Source organism: Microtus oregoni, unplaced genomic scaffold (genome assembly GCF_018167655.1).
Source record: "Microtus oregoni isolate MIOR12 unplaced genomic scaffold, Mior012 000026F_ref0000081, whole genome shotgun sequence".
Classification (NCBI taxonomy): Eukaryota; Metazoa; Chordata; class Mammalia; order Rodentia; family Cricetidae; genus Microtus; species Microtus oregoni.
Genome location: NW_024543085.1, coordinates 29,468,178 through 29,494,217, shown reverse-complemented (window position 1 = coordinate 29,494,217; position 26,040 = coordinate 29,468,178). Strand labels below are relative to the sequence as shown.

The window sequence follows — 26,040 nt, the reverse complement described above, 5'->3', positions numbered from 1 at the left end:
GCTGTGTGTGTCTGTAGTCATTGCTGTCACTGCCAGAGTAGCTTCATTGCTTTTTACAGTCAGCAGGCATTTCCAGACCATGGTTTTGCACGTGTGACATCACGCACAGACATGGCCACTGACTGTAGTCACGGACTAAGACGAGGCCCCTCGGAGGCAGCCTGGATGGTCAAGGGCTTTCTGAGCTGTTTCTGAACCTGGCACTGTTTTCTTCCTGTTTCTTTGTCCCGCTGGTTAGCAAGGCTGATACAATGTTACACTATTTGTCATTCCGGTCCCGTAGCCAATTAGATTAAAAGCTGTGTTTCTCTTACTCCTCTTCTAGTGACTTCCCAGACACTAAGTAAGTTATGTGTCCTTGAGTCACCACAGTCTGATGGGCTTTTGTCCTCTACCTGGACTTCAGATAGAGAGATCTTTGGACGTCCCATCTCCATTTAAACCCTTCTCCTTCTCCTCTCTTTTCTCCTTTAAGATTTTTTATTTTATGTAGATGTGTGAACACCTGAGTGTGGGCATGGACCACATGCATATTGTTGTTGGAGGCCAAAGAGGGCATTGGATCTCCTGGACTTGGAATTACAGGGGATTCTGAGCCAACATGGGGTTGCTGAGACGTGAATCTGGGCCCTCTGCAAGAGCAGCAACTGCTTTAACCACTAAGCCACCACTCTACTCTCGTCATTTAGAGGCTGATGGATATAAATTCTAGACCCCTGTGTCTTCATTATAACTGAGGTACAACAAATAGTTTACTTAAATTTTTATATCAAAAATCTTAATGATATGTACATGTAAAGAAAGATCATTAGTATTTCATATTAGCAACATCTCTTTGTGACATTTATCAGTTTGTGCACACTTGTGTAGCATGGCATGTGTGTGAGGCCAAATGAAAGCTTGCTGGACTCAGTTCTTTCTTTCCAGCATGTGGGCTCAGGGGATCAAACTCAGACTGCCAGGCCTGGCAGCAAGTACCTTTGCCCAATGAGCCATCTTGCTGGCCCCTGCATTCTGTCTGAATTACATTCTCAAGTGTCCCCTCTCAAGTGTCCCCTCTCAGGTAGGTTTCCTGTGTCCGGTCTTCTGTGGTGTTGTCTGGAATTATCCTTAGTTCACATCCCTGCTAATATGTCACTAGGGATGAAATTCTTGGCTAGCAACAACTGATCACTTTAACAATCTTCGGTGATGTTGTTTGCAAAGTTACTATCTACCTAAAATGCTGTACCGTAGACAACAATCTTTCCCCGTTTGATTATTTTTTAGATGAAAAGGAATCTTTCATTTTAGTGCAGTATGATTTCAATACAAATATGTATCTAAGTTGGATTTTTGAGAATTCTCCAATTCTTGATGACTTCCTTCCATGAGATACCTCTCCAAGTGGGGCCTGTGTTCTCGCTCTTGTCTCTCCTTTTAGGACCCAGTAACATGGCTGGGGTTTCTCACTCTTGGCTTTTATGCATCTTCCCTTTCGCCATATTTTTGTCATATTGTCTAAGAATAATTTTTCTTACTGATTTCCCCGTCTAGTGATTTCTATCCTGAGCTGTATCTAATCGGGTACTAATTTCAGTTACTGTCCTCTGTCCCAGGTTTCCTAACTTCCACTCATACTTCATGATCTCTACTTTTCGGATTGATTTTCCCATGCATTGGGGGCTGCAAGTAGAGTCATATTAGATTTTGGAGGTTTCAGACTCTGCATTTGCTGCCTCTAGTATCAGGAAGTCCTGGAGGTTTATTTCTGTATCTGTTGATTCTGTTATTTTTGCCTCATATTTTCCCATCTCTTTTCACACCTGATAATTTTCTTATTATATACTAGACACTGCATTTTCAAAATGGCTCATAGAAACATTGCCGTGGGTACCTGGCGACATTGCTGGAAGCAGGTATGCTTGCAGGAGCGAGGGACTGTGAAGTCCTATGTACTTCTGCCCCAAGTGAGAGCCCTTCACTTACCAGCCCAGGCCCGGCTCTCTAGGCTGCATTTCTTCAAGGTGCCCAGAGTTCAATGCTGCTGTCGTTCCACAGGAAGGTCAACAGTGACTTCCGACCCTCAACCAAAGGTCAAAGGTGATAAGCTACCTCTGGTACAGGCTTAACTACCTGCATCTCGGGAATTCCCACCCCACCCCCCAGCCCCAATTCCAGGCCAGGCCACTTTCCATTCTTCTGTTTTTTCTCTGATGCCTTTAAGTAGATTTCTTTTTAAATCCACATTTTCTAGTTGTCTTGGGCAGGAGGGTTTATCAGAATTACCAGGCCTACTGTGGCAGAAGCATAAGTCCCCGAAACTGGCTGAAGCCTGGGGTGATACAAGGCTGTTGATGATCTCACGAAGGAAGAGCTGCTGTTTCTGAACGTGGACCAGGATAGCTGAAGGCCTTAGCTCTTCCCCACTCCCTGCCAACCGTCACCAACAGGGCAATGACGAACATCTGTTTCATAAGTCATTAATTTATGAAGACATTTCATGTGCATTTACAATGATGTCATAAAGTAGACAGGATTTGGAATGTTCAGAAGAGAAAGTGACATCCCATGGCAAATAAGTTTCGTTTGTGAGAGACTGTCACAGAAGTGAGTGCATTTATTGTCTTATAGAAAAAGACAATATTTAAAAAAAAAACAGTAGAAAGAAACACAGACCAAAAGTACAGAGTTACGTATATCTTACTCAGCTGCCCATGGCATGTACCATTAGAAATGCCTAAGGAATCAGACCATTTTCATGTCACAGACGAAACTGGCCTCATTATCTTGTGACCACACCTTGACCCACATGACTGGCACACTGCAGCCAAACTCTAGCCCCGGTCAGAGCAGAATGCTCAACTGGAGGGGCCGTGCTGAAGAGGCCTCGCTGAACAATGCATTTCAAGGTGGGTTTGATCAAAACCACAAGAATGCAATCTTCAACACGGGTGAGAAATATGCTTCAGAGAAATAGAATTTCAAAACACCCCAAAGCAAGTGGGGTGCAAATTCTACTTGGTCTATCACTGTCAAGGGCTTTCCTTTTCCAATCCCCCCACCATTCCACCATGCGTGTGTGTATATAGGTATACATCCATACATATATATGTGCATCTCTCTCTGTCTGTACACACACACACACACACACACACACACACACACACACACGAGGCCTCTCTGTATAGCCCTGGCTGTTCTGAAACTAGTTCAGTAGACCAGGCTGACCTCTAACTCACAGAAATCCATCTGCCTCTGCAGGGCCTCACCACCGGTACTGAGATAAAGATATGCACCACATGCCGGGCTTCTTTTATATTTTCTTTCTTTTCCTTTTATACAAACATAGTTTTATTAGTATACAAAAACATAATTTCATTATGACATTTTATGTAACTGGTTCTTATTCTTCCCCCTTTCTTCTTTCTCAGCCCTCTCATCTTCTTCCCCCTTTCGCTTTTCATGACATTTATTCCACTACCCTCTCTTGTTCCTCTTTCCTGCTTCATTAGATCTCTTCCTCCTCTCATAATCCCTTCTACTTTCATGTCACACACACACATGCGCACATGCACACATGCATGCACACACATGCACGCACACACAGGCACGCACACACACATGCATATGCATAGAGAGGGAGGCAGAGACACAGAAAGATACATGTACAATCCAACAGATCCCACAGTTGGAACATTCAGTATTGTCTGAGTCTTGAGTCTTCTAGGAGTATCATTATTCCATTCTCCTCTAGAGATGACTGAACTTATACTGTGCACGTCCCCACATTGCTTTATTCCATCTACTCATCTTTTGATGAACATCCAGCATGGGTCCATATTGTGCCTATTGTGAATCACGTGGCAATAAACTCAGATGTGTAAATAACTCTGCGGGACGCTGGCTTAGTCAGGGGATGAATTGTTGGGTCACATGGTCGTTCTATCTGTAGCTATTTGACAAGTTTCCATATTGACAACAATAGTGCCTGCCCTAGTTCACATTCCCACTGGCATGTATGGGACCTGTCCATCCCCATCCTTGGCAGCATTTACTGTTATTCGTTTTATTGCTACTAGCCATTCTGATTTGGACAAGAGAGAATTCCAGGGCAGTTTTAATCTGTATTTTCCTAAACTAAGGATGTGGAACACATTTCAAGTATATTTTGGTCATGTACATTTTTTTTCTTTGAGTATTGCCTATTTATTTCATTATTGCATTTACTGACTGGATAGAGTGTGTGTGTGTGTGTGTGTGTGTGTGTGTGTGTGTGTGTGTGTGTGTGTGTTTAACCTTTGGAGTTTTAAAAAAATAGATCCTAGATAATAATCTAATTGCTTACTAGCCTTACTAGCTAAGATCAGGTGTAGCTATCAATCCACCGCCTGGTGTGTAATTGACAAAGGTTGTTTCCCACTCTGAGACTGACTCTCTGTTCTGCTGGATATAAATGTTTCCTTTGCTAACTAAGAGTTTTCATTTCACGTAGACCCACTAGTAAACTCTTGAGCTGTTTCCTGTGCCCCTGCCTCCCTTTTCCGATGCCACCTTGAGCCTTTCCCCTGTGCATCTAGCAGGTTCAGAATCCAGGTCACTCATTTAGGATTGATTTCTGTGCAGGGCAAGGGATGGGCATCTAGTTTCTTTTTTCAGGGTGTCATGTAGTCCAAGCTGCCCTTGCAACTGAAATGACGCTGAACTTCTGATCTCCTCCCCTGACCTGCCAAGTGTTGGGATTGTAGACATGCGCTGCCGTGTCCAGTTTCACGTAGTGCTGGGACTGAACTCGGGGCTTTATGTATGCTGGGCAAGACCTCCAGCAATGGAGCCGCATTCCCAGCTCACTGTCCCCATCCTTTCACACGAGAACACCCAGCATTCCAGGCATTTTCCGAACGTGCTGTCTTTTTTGGCAATGTGTTTTTGACACCTTCGTCAAAGATCAGGCGGCTGTACCTTAGCTGGGTGCGTTTATTTCTGAGTCCTCTATTCTATTCCACTGGTCTATGTGTTTGCTTGTGTGAACCATCTTGATTTTGTTGCCATAGCTCCATGGCATATACCGTGAGATGAGTCACTGTGAGATTGTCAGCAAGGCTCCTTCTCCTGAAGATTGCTTGGGCTTTTCAGGGTCTTTGTGCTTCCATATGAATTTTGGATTAATTTTTTTTCTAGTTTTGTGAAGAACACTATTAGAATTCTGATGAAAATTTCATTTAGCGTAAAGATTGCTTTCTGTAATATAGTCATTTTGACAGTACTAATTTTGCCAGTTCATGACCATGGGAGACATTGCCATTTTCTAGTGTCTTTTTAATCGATGTTTCAACGTTTTAAAGTTTTTATAGAGGATGTTCACTTCTTCATTAAATTTATTCTTTTGTTGTTGTTGTAGTCTGTTTATTTGAGACAGGGTCTCTGCACCACCAAGTCTAGCCCAAATCATATTTTTTTTTTAAAAAAAAATTATCTCTAAACTCCAGATGCCCAAGGCTACAAAGGGAGAAAAAAAAAAACTTATGTCTGGGAGCCTCAGCTCTTAGAAGCAACAAGCCATACCTTTCAAGAGAACCGGGGTGTCGAGGGCAAATGAAGAAACTGGAGACTGACTTGAAGGGTCCTGTGTTTCCCAGAACCAGAATGGCAGAGAGCAGTGGGCACTCCCATTAAATGCCTTTTCTGTTGATTTCTAACCGTTATCCAGGAGATGGTAAGATTTCAGGGCTACCTAAGCCTTAGCTGGGAAAAAAAGAAAACCAACCTACCAGCTGGAGAAGAGAGAATGTAGGAAACACCAGAGCCAGTGGATTGAAGAGGAATCCAGGCACTTGCAAGAGGAACATCTCCAAGGTTACCATGTGATTTACAGGTCCTTCTGAAACCTCCCAGAACAGCCAGAGGCCTTTGAATCCTTAAGTCGATCCAAAGATGGAACGTGATCTCCATTACTAATGGCTAATGTTTGACTTCTCATAACTCCTGGTGGGTGGGGGAGAAGTCTAGACATGGTTGGCTTTGGTCAAACAACGTCTCTGTGCTCAAGTATCATGTCACTTGTAGAGGTTTAAGAGCTTATGCACGTCCTGCTGCCTTGACGCTGCCCGAATCTGGAGTCTTTGGGATGGGGCGGGGGCTGCAGACTCTGTAAGGCCTTAGAAGCATGGCTAAGGAGTCAGACAGGCTGACTATACTCTTGCCTTCAGCAATACGAACTGAAGAGCTAGCGGGACGCTTGTGGGGATGTGGGAGACTGCATCTAAGGGAGTGGGCGAGAGAGGTAGGCCTGTTTCCAGTTAGAGCAAGAGGTCACCCAGAAAAGCAAAGCAGAAACATCTACTTCCTGCACTTAGAGTCCCTGACACCTGCCATGTCTTCCGGTAGAATGCTTAGGCACAAGTCTGGTACCACTGATTCTTCTGACCACTGACCATGGTTGACTATGGAAGGTGGTGTTGTAACTTGCTTTGAACAAGCAGGCCTTGAGTTGACCAACTAGAAGTTAGGTATATTCTGCAACTGCAATTTTTTAAGTCTCTGCATTCCCAGATCATTACATAAAAACCATTACACACGGAAATGAGTAGAGCCTACTCTGAACACAGGCCCTGCTGTGCGTTAGGCACTCCTACCTGGGCTGGTTTCTGGACACGTTGGGGTAAAGTTAGGGGCCCGCTTCACATAGTGTTACATGAAGCACACTCTGAAGTGGACTTAGTTTTCCAGTCCAGCTCTCAGATACTCATAGTCACACCCAACTCAGAGAACTCGACCCCTGAAATAGACATTTTCCCGGGTTTGTTTTATTGTGCTGTTTTTCTACTGCAAACAAAGGAGCAGAATGCCAGGGGTTTTGCTGGGAACCTGAGGTACTCAAAAACTTTACTCACACTGAAAATTCAATTTTAGGAATAGGAACTGTTCCTAGAGGTCAGGGGAGAAGGAATTCTGTCCTCAGCTCATAGATGTAAAAGAACAGTTTGGGAAAACTTAATAATCTCCAAATTCTTTTTTGCTTTTTGGGGGGAGGGACAGCATTGAGATAGGGTTTCTCTGGAGCTCTGGAGCCTGTCCTGGAACTAGCTCTTGTAGACCAGGCTGGTCTTGAACTCACAGAGATCCACCTGCCTCTGCCTCCTGTGTGCTGGGATTAAAGGGATGCGCCACCACAGCCCAGCTATCCCCCCGTTTCTAAGGCAGAGTCTCATTATGTAGTCCAGACTGGCCTCAAACTCAGAGAAATCCACCTGTCTTTGCTTCCCGAGTGCTGGGATTAAAGACACGGGCTACCATGCTTGGCCGATGGTCCCTTACCCCCTCCCTTTTTTAACCTTGGACAGAGTAGTTCCTATGATAATGTATTCCACTTGCCCCACCCTTACCACAGGTGACTTTTTGGATGAAAGCTTGGCCCATAATTTCGCATAGTAGTTTCTGTCTGTTGAATCCAAGAACTCACTGGTACTGGGAGCAATGGGCTTCCTGGAAAAGTCTTCAGATTTCAGGTAAGATGTCTTAATAGCTGGCAAGAAAAAGATGAATTTGTCAATGAAAACCACATAACAGAGTAAATTTCCTGATTTGACCACTATGTTTCCAATTTTATTTGTCCAAACACATGAAACTGTATAAACTTTGTGCGTTTCAACTTGAAGATACATAAGACACATCTTACTGTATTGATGATATTAGTAAGTCAGCCGATAGCATCCAGGAGGTACAACACCTCGGAAGGTAACCAGTATTCAGTCAGCATGGCTTGGTGTTCACATTAATATGAAACATATCAAAACAATGGCTCTTAATATTTAAAGTCACCCTTATAATTACATTCCATTTGAAAACAAAAGTCTGCAAAAATCTTAGAAAAAATTAAAAGATACAGTTCTAAGAAGTGTTAAAGTTCAATGGAACAAGAATTATCCATGATTAACACCAAGCCTTTCCTCAAAACATCAGAACATCTAGAGGTATAGAATACACACTTCAGGTCTTGCTCATGCAGATAGGTCCTTGGGAGCAGCAAGCATTTCAGGAGCATTGCTTATAAAATGCTAAAACAGTAACTTTCCCACACATCTTTAATTGACATGCTTGATTGAGCAGATGTGGGAAACTATCCCACCCCAAAGACATAAGGAAGCATGAATGTATCGCAGAAGTATGTTTTGTTTTTAATATATATGCAAAATAGAGTCTGAAAAGAAAAACTTCAAGGTGAAGAGGTCAGAAACAGAATAGATGCCAAGAAGCCAGAGGTACCAGGGGCTAAAGCTTGTGTCCCTGAACTAAGATGGAAGGCAAGGTCTCTGAGCTTAGGAGGCAAGGCCTGGGCTCCTGGGTCTGATGAGATGCTGCAGTGAGGTATCTGGCATTCAGCCCAGAGACAGAACTTTACACACAGAGCCTCACCCAGCCTGAAGACAGAAATCCCGTAAAAAAAACATGAGACCTCAAGGCTCGTTCTCAGAATGGTAACTTAACATGTACAAAGCTCTCATCAGCGGGGCATGAAGGATCTGGATGAGCCCAGCATTTGGGAGGTGGAGATAGGAGGGTCAGAAGTTCAAGGTCATCCTCAGCAAAAACAGAACTTGAGGCCAGGCTGGGATGTGTGAGATACTGTCTCAAGAAAAAGAGACCAAAGGAGAAGGGAGGTGAGTTAGGGGCAGGAGGTAGGGTGATGTGGGGCTGAGGGCAGAAGAGTGACCTCTCTACTCTCTGCTGTGTGCTGGGACTGAATGAACATGAACTTAAGACAAACTGTGCTGATCCCAAACCAATAAAGGAAAGTGAATGTTGTCGCCAAGTAATCCTGGCCGGAGAATCCAGAGTCCATATCCTAGCACCTGTCTTCAAAGCGGAGAGATTGGTGTGCAGTAAGTGGTCGGGACATATCCGGGAATTCTAGGTCAGGAGGAATCTCGAGAGGCATGTTAAAGTAACCGTACTTATCACAACCAAACTGATCAAAAGGCACCGTGTGTGGGAGCATTCTTTGTTAAATCTTCTTGAGAATATTGATTTGATCCATATTTATTGAGCACCTGCCATGCAGAGGATGTAGTTCTGGATGCTGCAGATAAAGCAATAAACAGAACTCCTTGACCCGGGGGATTAAAGCTGGAGACAGACAACACAATTTCAAATGTTAGGTAATAAACACAATGAAGTCAGATAAAGGGACAGAAAGAGATGGCATGGTGGTCAAAAGAAGTCCTCTGAGGAGGGGAGGGGACAGAAGGAAATTCTCTGCAAGCTGGAGACACTGTCAGAAGTTTGAAGAGATAAAGAGATCAAACATGAGCACCAGGCAGGGAGGTCAGTTTTATATGAAGGGCCAGAAGAGGGTTTTTATTGTTGTTATTGTTTTGTCTCACAAAGCTTTGTGTGGGATTTATTTTCTTTACAGGTCTGTCGCTTACACACTATGTTATATAACATTCAGTTTCCAATTCTGTGTTTGTACGGGATTTCCATGTGTGCAAACGTGCCTGACTCTGCAGCCATGTGTTGCACATGCTTTAGCTCCTTTGTTTGGTCTCATTCTGGTTTGTTTGTTTTTATTATTTTTCGATACTCGCTTGTTTTCTAATGAGAGAAAGAAAGAAAGGGTGCAGACTTGGGTGGGTGTCGAGATGGGGGAGGATCTGGGAGGGGAAACCGTAATCAGACTTTATTGTATGAAAAATCTATTTTCAATAAAAAAAAATAGAATTCACCTCTAAGGCTGGAGAGATGGCTCAGTTGGTGTTTGCTACAGATGCATGAAAACCTCAGTTTGGTTCCCCAGTGCCCACATAAAATTCTGGGTGGCAGCACCTGCTTGTAATCCCAAAGCTGGCAGTGTTATCAGGTCCTGTGGCTAGACAGATCACAGGTCGGGGCAGAGCCTTCTTTACTCTGTTTAGTGGACCTAGTGGTTTAAGCTGAGCCCATGTGATTTACCATTATACACTAGCGCATCCCTCAAACCTCAGCACCAGTCAAGACATAGAGAATAAGAGGCCGCGGAATCCCTACATCACGTTCACTCCCTCCAAGGCTCAGGGGTCACTGTGGAAGAGGGGAGGGAAAGATGGTAAGAGCCAGGGGCAGTGAATGAGTAAAACAAAAACTGTTTTCTGGACACAAGGGGCAGATGCACGCATGAACTCAGCATCTGTGACAGTGTGCACAAGTCAGGAAGGATGTGGAGGTGGGCATGAAGCCCCATGGCCAAGCTGAGGAACAACAGGAGTGGAAAGGTATTTTGTTGTTGTTGTTTTAAGGTATGGGTCCCATTTGGTTGACTGTGCTCCAGCAGGCAGCCACATGCCCAAGAGTAAAAACCAATGGGGACAGAGGGCTGGGCGGATATGGAAGAGGGTGTGGATCTGGGAAGAGCAGGAAGGGAGGTGAATATGATCAAAGCAGTGTAGAAGATTCTCAAAGAATTAGTACAAATATTTTTAAAAGATTAAAAACTGGAGACCACATTTCCTGAAATAACTGCCACAGAGAAGATGATAGATCATGTGTGTACATGCATATATTTTCCTACCTACTTGGTCTTTTCTGTGGAAACATATTATATATAAGCTAATTCAAAATATGGTTTTTGCATGGGCTCCTTTCTCTTGCTTTCTATCAGCCATCTGTACTGTGGTATAACGAAGCCACGCTCGATCTGACGCTACAGAGCAGCTGCAGTCCTGACAGTCAATGTCTTACAAATTAGCAATGCAGCATCTGAGGCACAGATAATGTGTTTATATTACTGAAACTACATTAGAACGCCACCACTGTAGTGATATGGACTAGCACTTCACATCACTTAAAATGTATTTTTCATACATCAGAAGACAAAAGGCCTTCCTTCTTGGCTGAAACCCGACAGAACTACCCACGTTCCAAGGCACCGCCTCCAACTTCCTGGGTGTCATCTTGAGTCAGAGCATCTATATTTAGGTGTGCCTTGAGGCGATGCTTAAAAAGCATGCAGACTACTTTATAGTCCACGAAAGACACAAGCTCGTCATTATGTAGGCCGGTTAAATTTATTTAAATGCCTACAATGAAGCATAAGTGAGTGTAATGAAGCATGGCGGATCTTAGAGCTGTTGATGGGGAGCAGCATCACCAGACGCAGGAGAACGCAGAAGGATGTGGAACAACTGGAATTCATTTCCAGATGATCTTAAAAGGCTTGCACCTTGCACTTAGACACATTCCCTTGAAGCCAGATGACTTAAATACTATTTGGCCAATGCACTTTAAAGGAAGAAGCACAGACTCCAATCCAACCAGCACACGTGGTGGAGACAACACACTAGGAACAGACCATGAATGTGTTTAATGTTGTATCATACAGGCAACACAGGATATCTCACACAGAGGAAAGAGGAAAATAATCTATGCCAAGGATATGCTATCACAGGAAAACATCCAGGTCAGGAAGCACTAATTAAATTGCCATGTGGGGGCGAGGCTGTGAATAATATGAGAAGAGAGAGGCCATTTAATAACTGAGTAGAGCAGCAGGATGACTCGGGTAGCGTATTCATGTGGCCACTCTCCATACACAGAGGGCTGGTCATCTTTCAATAGGAAAGCCTGTGGATATTTAAATAAAATTTTGAAAAGGAATTGTATTCCCACTAGTTTTTCTCTCTTTGAAAGAAACAGTCTCTGGAATGGATGACTTGGGAGACAGGCTCCCATTTTGAGAAATAAATACTCACTACCCAATAACTCCAAAAGCATTCATTTTTTTTTCTCCCACACAAAGGCGGCTCTAAAAACATGCGGTTTTCTTTTAACTAAGAGTAATTTATCAATGCCACGATTAATATATAAACACAAGTAAATTCCCACAACAAGAAATATACATCATGAAATATATACAGCCATGAAAAAAAGGCTTAAGACAACTTAAAACACACAATGGACTATAGAATGTAAAATATTTATTTCTAATAGAATAGTTACACAATTTGTGGTAGAAAGTAAAGAAAAGCAATGAGTTCATCATTAGGGAGTATTTTCACAAAGCTGAAGGAACCAAAAGAAGCCATTTTTTCCAAGACAGAATTGTATTGCAACACATCGTGTCTGTTTGTGTTCTGAGAAAGGAATAACAGCAAGCAGAAAATTCATTTCGTATAATACCCATGATAATTTTCCATAGCAAAATAGGATACTACGCAGAAAGCTATCTCCTCAGTCCAATGAAATAGAGTAATAATGTTCATATTTCTATGGCAAGATGAATACATCCGCTAAACTACTGGACGAGTGGGATGCTCTATTCTTTGGTGTCCTCGCAGAGGGATAACCAGCTACTTAAACAGAAACAGACTCCACACCGGGAAAAAAAAGAACGCTTGTGAAAAAATATTCATACACAGTGAAAATAAAGTTTGAAACCTTTTCTTCCTTCTGGACTTTGTTTTGTGTAATGTCTTCCGTGGAGCTCAACTAACAAGCCAACATCTAGACACCGACTCCAGAACACTCTGACGAAAGTTATGGTAATGCCAGATCTTTTTACAAAATGAGTAAATTTGTCATGAAGTTGTTAGTTGATGCTTTGAAGGAAATAAAATGTAGAGGGGACCAAATGTCAAGAGTGGAAACTTAGTATCTAAGCTGCATTCTACAGGAAGCTGGAGACAAGGAGAGGAAGCAGTGACAGGCAGGAAGGGACAGAAACCTACAGGGAGCTTTAGCACAGGCAGAAAGTTTCCTCTGCGTTGACCAACATGCTTGAATAAATCTTGCTGATGCACTGCATTGCCACCAGCCAAAACATCCCTTGTTTGCTAGCCTCCCTTGATTTAAGGGAGCTTCTTTTCTCTGCCTCTGGAGTAGCTGGTACCCAGGCACGTGCTGTTGCACCTGGCCACTATTTAGCCTTTTGAGCAACTGTCCCTAAGTCCCCACTTCATCGGTCGCTTTCCCCAGCAAAGGTTTTCCTGCTTTTCTTCAGTTTAGCTTTGCTCTCAAAAACCAAGAGTTGGTAGATCTAGAAGTAAAAGCCAGACTGTTTAGAGGGTTGCCATGGAGCTAAGGGCAAGGGAGCTGTCTAATTACTTACTGGGAGCATCACCACTGATCAAACGTGTTTTAAAGTGTTTTGTAAGCTTTATAAAAGAACTTATAGCTATGTATAGGAAGTTAGGATAATATCCAGCCTAAGGCCAACCAATAACAAAAGACTTAACTGCCAATATACCAGATCCTGTTCTCAGAAAAGAATTCAGAGTAAGTTGAGGCTAGCCTATCCAACCAACCAGAAGGCAGATAGAGAAAGTAGGTGACCTGGCAAGCAGGCCCTAGGAACAGGACAAAGTCGAGATCCAGAAGGCTCAGTGGAGTACAAACTACATTGTAAAACTGATTTAGTGAGCTACAACCTGAATTTAGAAAATTTAAACTCAGCACCATAGAAAATGTGAGTACATCATCTATGAAAAGTGTAATAAAATTATTTCCTATATGTGGATGTGCTTCCTGGGCTGCGATACTGCGACATGTACTCTTCTCCCTCTGGAGCCTGCTCAAAAATGTTTTAAGCCAGTGAGCCAATGAATACAAGAACCACTCCATTTCCATTACAAAAGCATGCTACTTCATGGAAAAGGCGGCTGGATTCTTCATAACAAGGAGACCAGTTGTTGTAAGTGAACCATAAACCAGAAAGAGAAACTTCGGTTCCATCCACTCTATGAAGTCGCCCAACACACGGAGGCTCCATTGTAAGATGATGCACCTCATGTCTGCAAGCCACCTGACTCTCAGAAAGTCATTTATTACGTCAAATAGATGTGGCAGCTCTCCAAAGTGTGTGTGTGTGTGTGTGTGTGTGTGTGTACATGCGTTAATTCTGTTTTCCCTTTTAGAATAAACATGAACTTGTAGAAAATACCAAAAACGTAAACAAGAGAAGAAAACTAATCTCAATCTAGTGTCCCATAGCCAACACAAGAGCCACATTGACTCCCTCCTTAATCCCCTTCCTCCTCGTGTGTAATGAACACTATCTTCTAAGTAAAGAGTCTACAGTATTATAAGGGCAACACCAGGCAGATGCCTCTAGCAGATGGCTGTGTTGTAAATGCATTTCAAAAATCCCATTAGGTGGAGTATTGCTATCCTTCGTTATAAAATTGGGTATGAACATTCTTACATACTTTTCCTCATCATAATTCTTGGATCTAAATGATCAGATTAAAGGTCTGCAAAGTGTAACTCTTTGACGGGGTGGGAAACTGTTCCCCAGAAAAGGCAAGCCAATTTGCTTCCTCACTGTTGACACCAACACTTCACCCAATAAAGCTTCATCTGTTTTATATCTGGTATCAAAAAGTCTGTTCTGCTTTTAACTTAGAGTGTGGTTAAATTGCTTCTGACATGCTTATTGGACATCTTTACTTCCTCTTTTGTGAGCTGTTTGATTGTGCCTTCTCTATCTTTAGGGGGCTTGGCTCTTTACATACGTGAAGAAGGCTCTTTACAGCTGGTGGAAGCGATCTCTGTTGAACTGAATGCTAAACACCAGACTTCCATAAGAAGGTGACATTATGAACGTGGTGACTTTTAAAGCTCACCATGGCTTTTCTCTCTCTCTCAGGATTGCTTTGTGATAAACCCCAGGCGGAAGCAATGTGAACTTTGCCTGTTAGTGTAGATGGAAAAGCGGTCACTTTATATATTTATGCTCTGCATTGAAAAAGTGAAGCTTTTCCTTGTGGCAAGATAATCAATACTAGCAGTAAAAGCCTCTCCTTTCAAAATGTCCAACAGCAGTGAATAGAACTTCAAACCACAGAAAACCAAAAAGAAAAAAAAAACTGTCTTATTGTGAATCCCAGTGGTTAGAGCCTCCTCCGCAGCAGAGGGAACCTTGCATAAGGCATCTCACTCAGACACTAAAGAAAAATGCAGCTCCAAACATCTCCAAAACAGCAGCCAAAGAGGACACCCCAACATGGTTCCAAAACTCAAATCCAGGCGAGGCTCCGGCCCACAAAGCACTCCAATCTCCATATATAGAAAATGAACGGTGTACTGGGCATCACAGTGCACACCTTTAATCTGAACATTCAGGAGGCAGAGACAGGTGGATTCCTGTGAGTTCAAAGCCAATCTGATCTACATAGCAAGTTCTAGTCCAGCCAGGGCTACATAATGAGATGGTCTCAAAGAAGGGGGGGGCGGCAATTCTTTGCTTGCTGTCTTTCATAATCTACCCTCTCCACAGCCAAGCTAATTACCAACCGGCTTTGACCTCCCCTGACAGCGGTGCCATCCTCCAGGCCCTTACCAGCCCTATCCTGACTCCTGTCGTACCATGTGGGTCGTTCTGTCTCTAGCATTGTCTTCCTTATCTTTATCGCTAAAGTACAAATTTAAGCACTCTGCCCTCCCCATGTTGTAACAAGATGAGGCTTCCAAAGACCCGTCACAGATTAGATTGGCCTGTGGTCCACCTGGCAGCTGGGTCTAAGGAGACACTATCTTCCCCTGCCTGTGCATTTAGGCAACAGCAAGCATCTCTTCCTGCATCCGTCTACTGACCAGTTCTGCAGCCCTGAAGCCTCAGCTGAGGAACGAGCTTCTCTCTGAAGTGTTTCCTGGTGCAGTTCTAGGAGGTGGAACTTGGTGCCCTTCCTTGGCACTCGAGAGGGAGTGCCCTTACATCAATCTAGAAAAGTAAATGATCAGGTTTTCTTACCCGTGGGATGCCAACTACAGCTAAGCCGGCTTTGGCATCTCCAGGTACCCCAATTACATGGTGCAGTCATGGGCCGTTTTGTCATAGTTCCCTGAAGTACCGGCATCATCTTATGCTATACCTAGCAACCATTGCTTTGTCTGGTACATAGAAAATGCTCAATAAAGCCTTCTTGGTGATGACTTCACTTAGTAATTAGAAATTACTTAAAAATCATCCTATAACTTTTATCTTAGAGAAGGCAGATAAATCAGAGGATAACCACTAATATTCCATAGTTCTGAGAAGAGTCTTGTTCACTCCCTATGTCGCTGATTTTTAAAAATATCAGTGTCCTCTATTGCACTTGGGATAATATTTGCTATTCATACAGGTTTGTGAGCACGTACCTTTTGTATAAGATAAAACACAGGCACTAGTCACTGGCTATATACTAAATACAGGATATCAGACAGAGCTTCGATACATTGCCTGTACACACAGTAAGGACTCAATGATCATCTTCTAACTTTTTTTTAAAGAGTAGAATTGCAGTAGACTGCAATTATCCCCCCTGGAAACATAGTCTCCATATGGAGCAGTGAACCCAGTGGGTGATAGGTCATGATAACCATGCCCAGGCCAGAGCTGATTGTTCTAAATGAACGCCTGATCCAACAGGGCGATCGGCCTTTCTCTGGATGTTCTTTTTAAACTCAGGATTAAGGATGATTTGGATGAATTCCGTTGTAGCAGTGGTGAGAGATACCATCAGATGTAACTTAAGAGCTGTTGGCAGGCATGTCCCCGCTATGCAGAGAGAATGGCATACAACCATTTGCAGTTCAAAGACTGGAATCAGCGTGGAGAATGGCAGAGGTGAGAAATGACGGCAGTCTAGACTCTTGCTTAGTCGGGAAGATGATGAGAACCTTGGTGATGATCAGTAGCTGACCCCTTGCCTCTGAGAGACGGCTGCACCCTGGCCCTTCCCACAGTTTGGTTGTGTGAGAAGAACACATACTTTCATCTAATAGATTTCCAATAGGCTGGTTTTGGCTGTCCCTTAGTCATTGCCAGAAGTATAACATAACAATAAATATGGATAGATGAATGAAAAACCGATTCCCCTGAATTTCCTCCCCACACATTCTTTTAGGTGATTCGACCAGATGCTTTGGCATACTGAAGACGTGGACTGTGAGATTTCTATTAAAAGACAGAAAGAAGACACTCGTTTTGAAATGTACAAACAAAACAGATGCCAATTCAGACCTCGAGTGCTTGACTGGCCAGTATCTGGCTCGCAAAGATGGGTCCTCACGAGTTAAGTGAACGTGCTGGGAATCTCTAAAAAACAGCAAGGGTTTTTTGTTTGTTTGTTTTTTGTTTTATTTTTTTCTTTTTCTGCAGGCCCCTCCAATAATGCAAAAAAGCATGAAGAAATTAGAAATTTTCCAGCCTAGAAGTGAGCTTTCCTAATGAAGAAAACAAAACATTATGGTAATCTGCCCTTCTTCAGCCATCAGTGCTACTGAAATTCATAAGAGCCCCTTGATGGCACCAGCAACAAACCAGCTGTCTCCCCTGGCTGCTGCCACAAGGGGAACAGAGCTACAAAGGCTTCTGAGACCTCCCACCCCAGGCAAGGCGTTGACTGGTGGTGGCAGAAGGAAACCAGCACCAGAGGCGCATCTCCAAGCCTGACAGCACCAGACCTCACAGCTTCTCAGGAACCAAGGCTTAAACTTTGATGCTCTGGCTGCCCCTGGCTCGGAGTCTTCCTGTCCGGCTGCCCTGCTCCTCCTCTAACACCTGATTCTGGGGGGCAGCAGCAGGGCTTCTGTTCTCTGGCACAGCCCCATTTTTTCGAGCTCGTTTTTCTTTGGGTTGCTGCTTAGACATAAGGATGTTGTGCCTCTGGGCATAGCCCTGTCTGAGCTCACTGGTGTCTCTGTGGGCTTGGGTCTCTTTGGCCCGCGGCTGGCTAGGGGCTGCAGTCTCCTGCTCTGGAGGTTTCCCCACCCCCTCTCTCTTCTGAGACCTTTCCTTCTTTTGAGGCTGTTCTCTTCCCCCGGGATGCACCGCAGGAGCAGAACCCTCCTGTGCCGACTTGGAGGTGGGCTGCGGGGGTTGACCTTCTCGGGTTGGCTGATTCTCACCGAAGGCCATCTCATTTTCTTGAACTACCCCTTCAGACATTACTGGGTTCTGGGATGCACCTACAGACTGAGCCAGGTCCTTCTTTCTGGAATGGTGGGCTTTGTGGGTTTTCTCCTCCCGGTTCTGGGGGTCTGCTGGCGCTGCTTCAGCGTGGCTCAGAGGGGACGTGGTGGCAAGCGGGACAGACACATTCCTAGGAGTTGACTTACTATGGGACTCTGACTGCTGGTTAGTCTGAGACTTTCCCGCCGGCATCTTTCTTGGGTGTGGCGACCCTTTAGCTATCTCTCTCTGCCTGAGGTTTTTTTTCCTAGCGTCTTTCTGCTTAGCAGCCTCCTGGCTGTGAGTTGAGGCCTGCAGATCTGGAATCTTCTTGCCGGAGGCATGGCCTACTTTAGGAGTCTTCTTCTCCTTTGTAGGCTTCGAAGCAGACCTTGGCCCGGTGTTCTGAGGCGGCTGAGGTTCCACAGAGGGAGCAGGAATATGAGGGAGGCGGACTTTGGGTGCCTCCTCTTCCTGGGGAGGATTGGGGGAGTGCCGCTGGGCTTGTTCCTGCGGGCTGATAAGCGGGAGCTTCATCTCACTGTGGCCTTTCCCAACGTGGGCTTGCTGTGGACTGTGTGCTGTGTCGGGGCTTGGGTTTGGGGGTGGTTTGGACTGGGGAGGGCTGATGGGAGGAAGCTTACTGGGGTCTCCATCCTGAGTTGGAAGAGACCTTGGAGATGGAGCTGGGGTCTGATCTGAGCTCGTCCCCAAAGTCTCTTCCCTGCTGGGAGAGAGAAGCTTGGGTGTGGGTCTTCTGCTCTGGAGAGGAGCCAGGGTCTGGGGCTGGGGAAGCCTGGTAGGAGCCAGCCGGCTTTTAGGGAGCAAGGCCACTGGCTGTTCCCTGACCTGGGTATGTTTTGAGTTTGTGGATGAGTCCTGGGGAGGGGGAATTTCTGGGTAAGGAGTACCAGCCCGGGGAACTTCTGCTTTGGGGGTTCCCTCCTTCGGAGGTGTTTGAGAGCCCCCAGCAGGCTTCACCACATCAGAGGGGGTAGGATCTTCTGAAGCACTGTGAGCGGAACTGCTGGGCACAGGGTTAGTTGGCTCAGTTCCCTTATCCTGCACAGAAGCTGGGTCAGGTCCCTGTGCAGATTCAGAGAGGGGTGGCTTGTTAGGGGCTCCTTTGAGCTCTCCGGATTCCTTATCCTGGTCTGACTGAGGTCTGGGTCGGGGGGAGGGGTCAGGATGCTGTGATGGCTCTTGAGATGCAACAGTAGAAGACTGTCCTTCTGCTTCTACCTCATGTGGTCCAGGCTCATCTTCAGAGCCGTCCATGTCAGTGGTTATCTTCGGAGGAAGGTCGGCTGGCCGGCCATCCCCTTCCTTCTCCTTTGGTGGTATGTCTTGGGCTTCCTGAGGAATACCAAGGGTTGAAGAACTGACCTCCTGAGGGGGATCCAGGTGGCTGCTGGGAGAAGGATCCTTCTTAGGGGGTTCTCCCTCCTCCGTTAACTCTTGGCTCTGTGGGGGAGCTGGGTTCTGACTTTGAGAGGTCGTTGCAAGAGTCTGCACTTCCGGGAGAGCCTCTGAGTCTTGGCCGTCTACTTGCAGTCTTGCCAAGCGCCTGGGGGAGGGGACCAGATGTGCCGGGACCCCAGAGATGGTCTTCTTGTTAGAGGGAGCCCCTGCTTTAATATAAAGAGAGTTAGCTACAAAGACTCGTTACTGCCAGAAATCAAACAACAAGAAAAGCCCATTTCCCTTTGTGTCGCACAAAGGACCTTTAAAAGAAAACCCCAGGTAGGACTTCCCTTTTCCTTGTGGAGACTAAGTAGCTACAGTTCTCTGAAAGACGTTAGGACCATTTTTAGGGAACTGAAAAAACAAACATTAATGAATAAGCATTCAGATGTTGAAATCGAGTTTGGATCTGTGGGTGGTAAAGAGAGTTTCCAGATGAATGAGACTGGTTTTGGCTGGTTTTGCTGGTTAACAGTTAAGACGTAAGCTGTGACCACTGAGAGCAGTCCTGTCTCTTTACTAACACCCTCCAGGCTCAGTGTCCAGCAGGAGCTCAGTGGGAAAGGAATGGGAGAAGGAAGGCATGGGTTCAAGGATGGCCTAAGACACCAGGGTCGGCTCCTGAAGATCAAGGGTCCACGCTGCTGTCCTCAAGTTCACCATCACCCAGATCTCCCTGGCTCCAGAAATGGCTCCCAGATGCTACTGGCAATACTGGTACTATAGAGAGGGCCTGTTTCCATCAGTTACATCTTCTTAGAGTTCTCTGGTGCCCTGGACACAGTCACCCCCATCTGGCATTCATGTATAAATGATAGAAGCCTTGACATCCTTCTGGGGACCTACACACAAACAGCATAGCTCTGAACCGTGCAGTGGTCAGACATGATGCATCAGTCTGGAGCAACCTTGAAGAAACTACTCTGAGTTCAACTTGGGGGATACTTTGGTGGCCCCAGAGTGGTCCATCTCCAGCAGTAAATGTGTCCCTGACCACTGTCCCCCCACTAAAGAGGGGTGGGTAGGTGCTACTCTAAATTCACAATGTGCCTTTCTAGTCTGGTCCTCTTTTGTACCCAGTCAAACTAGACGTCTCATGAGAGTGGACGGGGACAAGCTAGCTGAGTGAACCGCCTCCCCCGTGAGGCTTCTAATGCCACCCTCTGTTCATCGTTTTTATCACCAAATTTACCACAGATACAAACTAAAACACAACTTTAGACAAGAAACAAGGTTAAATTTAAAACAGGTAAATTTACAGAGACTAGAAAGTAGGTCAGAGGTTGCCAGGGGTAGGGGATGGCTACTGAGTATAGACTTCGTTTTTTTTTTCTTAATAATTTATTTTTATTTTATTTGCATTGGTGTTTTGCCTACATGCATGTCTGTGGGACGGTGTCAGATCTTGTAGTTACAGACAGTTGTGAGCTGTCATGTGGGTGCTGGGAATTGAACCCAGGTCCTCTGGAAGATCAGTCAGTGTTCTTAACCACTAAGCCATCTCCCCAGCCCCTAGAGTTTCTTTTTTAAACAGTGAAAAGCTTTGGAAATCGGTGGTAGTGATGGTTACACAACACTGAGAAAGTAGTTAATGGCGCTGAAATTCACACTTAACGTAATTAAAATGGCAAACTGGAGCTGGCAAGACGACCCGGTGGTTAAAGCTCCTGCTGCCAAGATCAATGACCCAAGTTTGATCCCTGGAACCCACGTGGTGGAGGGGACAATCAATTCCCACAAGTTGTCCTTTTGCCTTCATGCACATGCTGTGGTACACACATGCACACATGCGCGCGCGCACACACGGAAATAAACGCAAAAAGTTCTAAAGGATAAAAAATGGCAAATTATGTATGCTTACACGATGCATGCAAGACATGTAAATGAATTACAAAGCAAAGCAAAAGGCCAATGACACTCGGTGCTGAAGGTTCTCTCTCTCCTTTTACATGCATGGGCAGACACACAGGTTTTCTTTTTCTACTTTGATGATTTAACGATTTAGAAAATTTGGTTAACTGACACCATGCCCTTTACTAGAAGATAAAAGTGCCATTTTATGGACTGGCAAATTGCTCCATTTTTCCCTTTATCATTAATCAGAAATAGGAAAAATATAATTTCATTTCATAACCTTTATGGCAAGAACTCAGATTGCTCATTAGCTCCCCTGCCTTAAAGGCTCGCTGGAAGCAGTGGCAAGCCGGGACACGGGAGCTAAAGCAGCACTTCTCAGCCTGTGGGTCGCGCCCCCTTTTGTCAAATGACCCTTTTCCACGGGCTTGCCTAAGACCATGGAAACACACAGCTGTTTACATTATGATTAATTACAGTAGCAAATTACAGTTATGGAGCAGCAATGAAAATAATTTTATGAAGAGCTGTATTAAAGGGTCGCAGCTTTAGGAAGGCCGAGAACCACTGCTCTATAGAGATGGAGGGTGAGCATACCCTTGCACCGAGCTGCAAATGAGTGAGCGTCTCCTTACTTCATAGAAACCATACTGCTAACTTCATGCTTTAGAAACAAATATTTCCTACATTACCCTGGGGAAAAACTGGACAGTTCTGCACTTAACTGGTCTGCATTTAAGATTGATGGCGCATTTAAAGTCGTAGGAGCTTCTCTGCACTAAATACCTGAAGCTAGTAATGCATGCATTCGGTGATAATTCAGCTAGCCCATCCTGGTGAAGGTTCAATGCTCTAAGCTTAGGTGGTGGATGCTTTCCTCGGAGCACACAGCTCTTGGGTTTTCTCTCACTGTTCTGCATCCTCATTGTGACCTGGATGTTATCACTGTATTCCCAGTGACAGGCGAGCAGCTTATGATACCCAGGGGTGAAGCCGTATATTATTACTCCAAATATTTGGGAATTGTCTTTAGGTTGCACTGGCACCAGACTATCTCTTTTGGAAAGATGGTGCCATGGGCATAAGATTTCTGTTTGTACTGAAGCTCAACACACAGATACCCATAATCCAGCTGGGGAAAGCCTCAGCTCTCCAAGCCCGACTTTAGTAATGCGTCACAATATTGCATAAGTTTTCTTTTATGTTTTAAGAAAAAGATGATTTTGCAAATTCATAAATTTAAGACAGAAAAGTAAGGCTTCAGATACCCATCCAGTCAGTTATGCAATTGTTCAGACTAACCTCTCATAGAATTGTAAATATTTATTTCACTTTCTCTCTTTTGACATTTTAATTATTTTTTTAAATCCCCTATACTAAGATGTTTGTTTTAGTTTTTAGGAGATATATATATATATATATATATATACATACGTATATATGAATATATAACAAATGAATATATATGACATATATATTATAGAAAAGAGATCTGAACAACTCACCCCAGAATAGAGGTAAAGAGGCAAGGCCCCAACTAGGCCGAGGATGGTACTTCTGCTCCCTTTTCATGGAGTCTTTACAGTTTCAGGGGGAGGCAATTAAGTCTGTGCCCCAGGATGATTATTTTTGTCAACAAGACACAAACCCTAGACTCTCCTGGGAAGAAAGTCTCAGTGAAGAATTGTATACATTGGGTTGACCTGTGGACTTGTCTGTGAGGGACTGCATGTTAACTGTGTGAGAAAACTCAGCAGCTCCCTGTGGACGCCCCATTCTCTAGGCAGGGGTTCCTGAGCTATGTAAGAACAGAGGAGTCAAGCTTAGGACTAGCAAGCAAGCGAGACACACTCATCCATTTCTCTCTGCTCTTGACAGTAGATGTGATGTGATGAGATGCTTGAAGTGGCTGCTGCCTGGACTTTGCCCAGTGATGAACTATTGCCTGAAATTGTGAGACTCTTTTTCCCAATTGCTTCTTTGTCAGGGCAATTAACCACAGCAGCAGAAACAAAACAAGAACAGGCCCCACTCGTCTGTATTGACCCTATAGCCAGGTGACCCTCACCCTTGGCAAGGAGTTCACAGTCCTGGCATTCACAGAAGCCATTGGCTTGGCTCCTTGGGGGCACTAGAGATACCCTAAAAGCTTATTAATAAGGACTATATTCATTAGCATTTCACATATCCTCCCTTGAATACTGTCTGATGTGTGCACTGTCACTGAAGGGGAAGTTTATCTTTAATTATCAGCTGAAAAAATAACTCCCTCTGCAAATTAACTGTAAACATGAGATAAGGTTTTTGCCTTAAGAAAACACGGTCTGTTTCAGAATATTAAACCTTTCAGAAAATCAGGTTTTGTCGAGGATATAGATCTGATGATTGATTGCAATCCATCCTGTCTACTTTGCAAGCTAGAATTCCATTATTCAATAACTAGATGCTTCGGTTTCGATTAGTAAGTGTTTCTGAGAGTTGTGACATTTTTATAAATTCTATAATTTATACCTTTCATTGAATCAGATAAGCCTAACCTAATTATTCCAAATAAGTAAGATTTTATTATATGCTTTAAAGCGGGAGTCTATTGTCCTGTGCACACAGTATCTTGCCTCTTAATTTGCCAAAGAGTAACTGCATGCTATAGTTAGGGTCCTGATCACTGTAGAAATAAGAAGAGCTACAGAACAGCATGGCGGAGGCTGCGGCTGCTGTGCTAGGCCTTGCTCACTGCTCCTCTGTTCAGAAGCACCATGCAGATCAGGACCATTTTTCAGTTACTCGGGGGACTTGGTGTTTATCCAAATTCACAAGAAGAGGGTGATGTAAAAGCCAGCACACCAATTTATTAATTTACAGTGGGACATGGCTCGGGTACAGGGAGCAGGGCAGTGTGCTCTCACGTAAGGTACAGCCTCCACGGGGGCCAGGGCCACCCAGGAGACTAAATTAAACATCACAAGGTTGCTTGGATAGCAAAGAATTAAAGCAAAGAGAGCCCTGTTTCCTCAAGAGAAAGCTCCGTGAGGTTCAAACCGCACGAGGCGCACTGGAGTGAAGCCTATTTGATAGACCAGGCTTACTTCAAGTATTTTCTGTTTGCCATGCCGTCCCTTAGTTCCTTTAACACGCGAGACACTCACAGCAGGAAAGTCTGCTAATAACCGTGAGTTTACTGGTGCTGCGCTGACCTCAGCCCGAAATGCAAGGACTAAGCGACCTAAGAAGAGTGCTCAGAACCGCACACAGTGCAGTAAGCTGGAGAGTCTGAACTCCGTCACAGTCTGTCAGAGCGCCACCAGGCAAACAGGATCCTAGGGGGAACCACCACGCTGCAAATACGTCTGTGTGACTGCAGTTCTGCCCCGGAGGGACCTTTAGGAAAGATCCCTGTTGTGGTAGCGGTACAGACAGTTTGCCATCTTCCCCCACGTAGTGAGTACTATTCAATGCGTTAAGTCACTGACATTGCTGTGGCATCCTCACTGTTCATCTCCAGAGCTCATTCCATCTTCTGCAATCTTAAACTCTACCCACCCAACAACAATGCTCCATCCTCCACTTGGCTCTGATCTCCATTTCTGTTTTCTGACTGTGAATTTGACTGCTCTAAATACCTCATAGAAGACAACCGTATGGTATCTGTTCCTCTCTGATCCTTTAATTCACCACACTGTCTTCAAGGTTCATGTAATAGCGTGTGTCAAAATTTCCTTCCCTTTTAAAGAGGAAATAACATCAATGACTGTATACAACGCCTCCTTCATCCACTCAGCCATCCCTGGACTCCGGGGGCGTCAGCTGTTGGCACTGCTATGAATGGGGCGAACATTTCAAATACATCTCGGAATAGTCATGTCCCCAAATTCTAGGCTCAGAATGCCCAGATTCCAAGTCAAGGCTCTCACACATCTCTCGGCATTTGCTGCTCAGAGTCCACAAGGCAGGAGGGAAGTGTGGTTTCTATTCTTCAGGAGGAGAAGCTGAAGCCCGGAACAGCTAGGCAGCTTAGCCAAGGGAGCAGTAGAGCTAGCCACCTGCCCCCCCATCACATGTTCTGGCCAGTGAGTACCCACTGTTCTCTGCAGTGCAACTTTTTCAGGACTGGCAGTCCAAAGAAAAAGAGGAAGAAAACTCTCACACTAAAATTCTTAGACTAAATAGATACTTGATAGGTCCGATACTCTAGTTCCATAAGGGAATAGACTTTTGGAAGAACTTTTGAGTTCTGAGCATGAGACCAACTCTTCTCTATTGTCCACATCCAAGGCACTGCCTAGTGTCTCCCTGGGGGTGGGGGAGTGTCCCACTACAGGCATAGAGACATTCAGAGTTAAACACCCAAAGGGCTGATTCCTACACCCCAGAAAAAATGCAGGAAGTAAATAGTGCGAACCAGCTTTAGCCGAGCTAATGAATACCCAAGCAACAACAGGGAATAAACTTGATACAGAGGAGACTGGCTGGTACCTGCAGTTGGAGCCAAACCCTTAGTGCCATCCTCGGTCAATCCCAGGTATTCTCGAATGAGCTCACTTAGCTTTTTGTAGGCAATGTCCAGATCGTCTACAACAAACAAGAGAACATCTTACTATACCAGGATCATGTCCAAACACAGTCAGCGTTCAATGGCGAGCGAACTAGTTTGCTAACTGCACCCCATTTTATTACTGCTGTGGCAGGTACCATTCTAGATGAGCCTAGTGACACTTCCCTCTCCTGTAGTCTCCACTCCGCACGTGTGGGTAGAACCCACGGAGATGAAGAGGGTTCATGCCCGTGATTACATTACGTCATATATAAAAGGGATGTGCAGGTATAATTAAGGTTACTAA

General features: G+C 44.6%; 1 protein-coding gene across 1 annotated transcript in view; it reads right to left on the bottom strand.

The window, feature by feature from the left end:
* Lrguk (leucine rich repeats and guanylate kinase domain containing) overlaps nt 1-26,040 on the bottom strand; it is a 113,721-nt gene that overhangs the window by 17,024 nt on the left and 70,657 nt on the right. The window contains exons 15-16 of the mRNA XM_041675561.1: nt 25,676-25,771; nt 7,365-7,504 (exon numbers count right to left, since the gene is read on the bottom strand). Coding sequence (XP_041531495.1) covers nt 7,365-7,504; nt 25,676-25,771 — 236 coding nt within the window. The remainder of the gene's footprint in view (nt 1-7,364; nt 7,505-25,675; nt 25,772-26,040) is intronic.